The 1,445-nt window shown below is 32.5% G+C and overlaps 1 protein-coding gene across 1 annotated transcript; it reads right to left on the bottom strand.

Moving 5' to 3' along the window:
* Positions 1 to 4: 4 nt before the first annotated feature.
* Positions 5 to 724, bottom strand: LOC125851976 (ethylene-responsive transcription factor 5-like; the record flags this gene model as incomplete). Its single annotated transcript, XM_049531707.1, has 2 exons — positions 602 to 724; positions 5 to 461 (listed from the first exon to the last, which is right to left on the bottom strand). A coding segment is annotated over exon 2 (447 nt), but the record flags the coding sequence as incomplete, so codon positions are not given.
* Between the last annotated feature and the right edge of the window lie 721 nt (positions 725 to 1,445).

Genomic DNA, 1,445 nt, shown 5'->3' with positions numbered 1-1,445 from the left:
TTGCTTTGCTGCCTCTAAGCTTAAACGCTGCTCTGTCATATGCCTTGGCCGCATCCACAGCAGTATCAAATGTTCCTAACCAAACCCGAGTCCCCTTTCTATTCGTGTCACGAATCTCCGCTGCAAACTTCCCCCACGGCCTCTGCCTAACTCCCCTGTAATGCTTCTTCTCGCTCTCAACTTCCACTTTCTCTACAACAACAGCCTTCGCGGGTATCGCAACGTTCAGAGATGGCTTGCGTTCTTTGAAGTTACTTTGCTTCGGAGAATTCGAACTGATAGCATGTGGTTTTGCCTCAATTTCGAAAAAACCATCAAACTCTGTTTTTGAGGTTTGAGTAGTTTCAAAAGAGAAACAGCAGTAATATTCCATGAAAGCAACATCATCATCAAGAAGATGTTCCCTAATGGAATCAAGTGAGCTACAAGTTCCTTGTGGTGATGAACCCATTTTTCTTCTTCTAATCAAACACTGTTGGAGAAAGTAATTAATGTCAACTATTTATGTTCAAATTCAAAGTTGAAGAGAAAATTGAGTGGAAAAGAGAGAGTATGGAGGATGGGTTATAAAGAAAAGAAATGAAGAGATGAGGTTTCATACGAGCCTTCTCAGGTGGAGAAACGAAGCATCCTGCGCTTTAATACAAAATCCTAGTCCCTCTCATAGGTTTATTGCTTCACTAAACAATAAAATAAGGGGTCGTTTGTCGTGACCCAAGAAATATAAGAATAGTTATATATTAGTAATGTTGGTGTTAATTATGTTAAATTATATTTTACGTGTTATTTGATTTGATATGTTAATAATAATATGTATATAATTTTTTATTAAAAAAATTACCTATTTCATTTCAGTTTGTTAGTTTTTTTTTTTTTTATCTATTTTTTTCAAAAGATATTATTCGTTTGGGAACTTTTTTATTTTAACTTTTTAAATGACATTAAAATCATAAGATAGAAGAACATTTTGATACATTATACACATCTTCAATGAAACACTACAACATTAATTTATTTTTCTTAAATGAATCATACCAAAATTAGACAAACAAAACATTTTAAAAAAAAAAACAGAGAAGTGGGGTTATTTATTTACAAAATATCTTCCACAAATATAGTGAAAAGAATGTGAAAAAGGATTTGAGGAAAAATTATGTGTATTTAAACTTTTGCGTTGCAAACATCATAATTATCATGAATTAATTATAGGCGAAATAATCTGATGGATCCCTATACTTGTATGCGTTTGTATTATAATCCTTTCTACTTAACCATGTATCAACGAACCCTTAAACTTATTAAAACAAAATATATTTAAGGCTTAAGTCATACGGAGCCCCTTAAAGTTGTTTGTGTATTTCACTTGAACACCTCAATTAAGGTTTGTACCTATTGAACACTTTTATTGTTCAAAATAAGTATCTATTAGGCACTTTTCACTGACA

Source organism: Solanum stenotomum, unplaced genomic scaffold (assembly GCF_019186545.1).
Source record: "Solanum stenotomum isolate F172 unplaced genomic scaffold, ASM1918654v1 scaffold31165, whole genome shotgun sequence".
In the NCBI taxonomy this organism is placed as follows: Eukaryota; Viridiplantae; Streptophyta; class Magnoliopsida; order Solanales; family Solanaceae; genus Solanum; species Solanum stenotomum.
The sequence above is the reverse complement of the archived record's forward strand: the minus strand, read 5'-3'. Positions and strand labels throughout refer to the sequence as shown.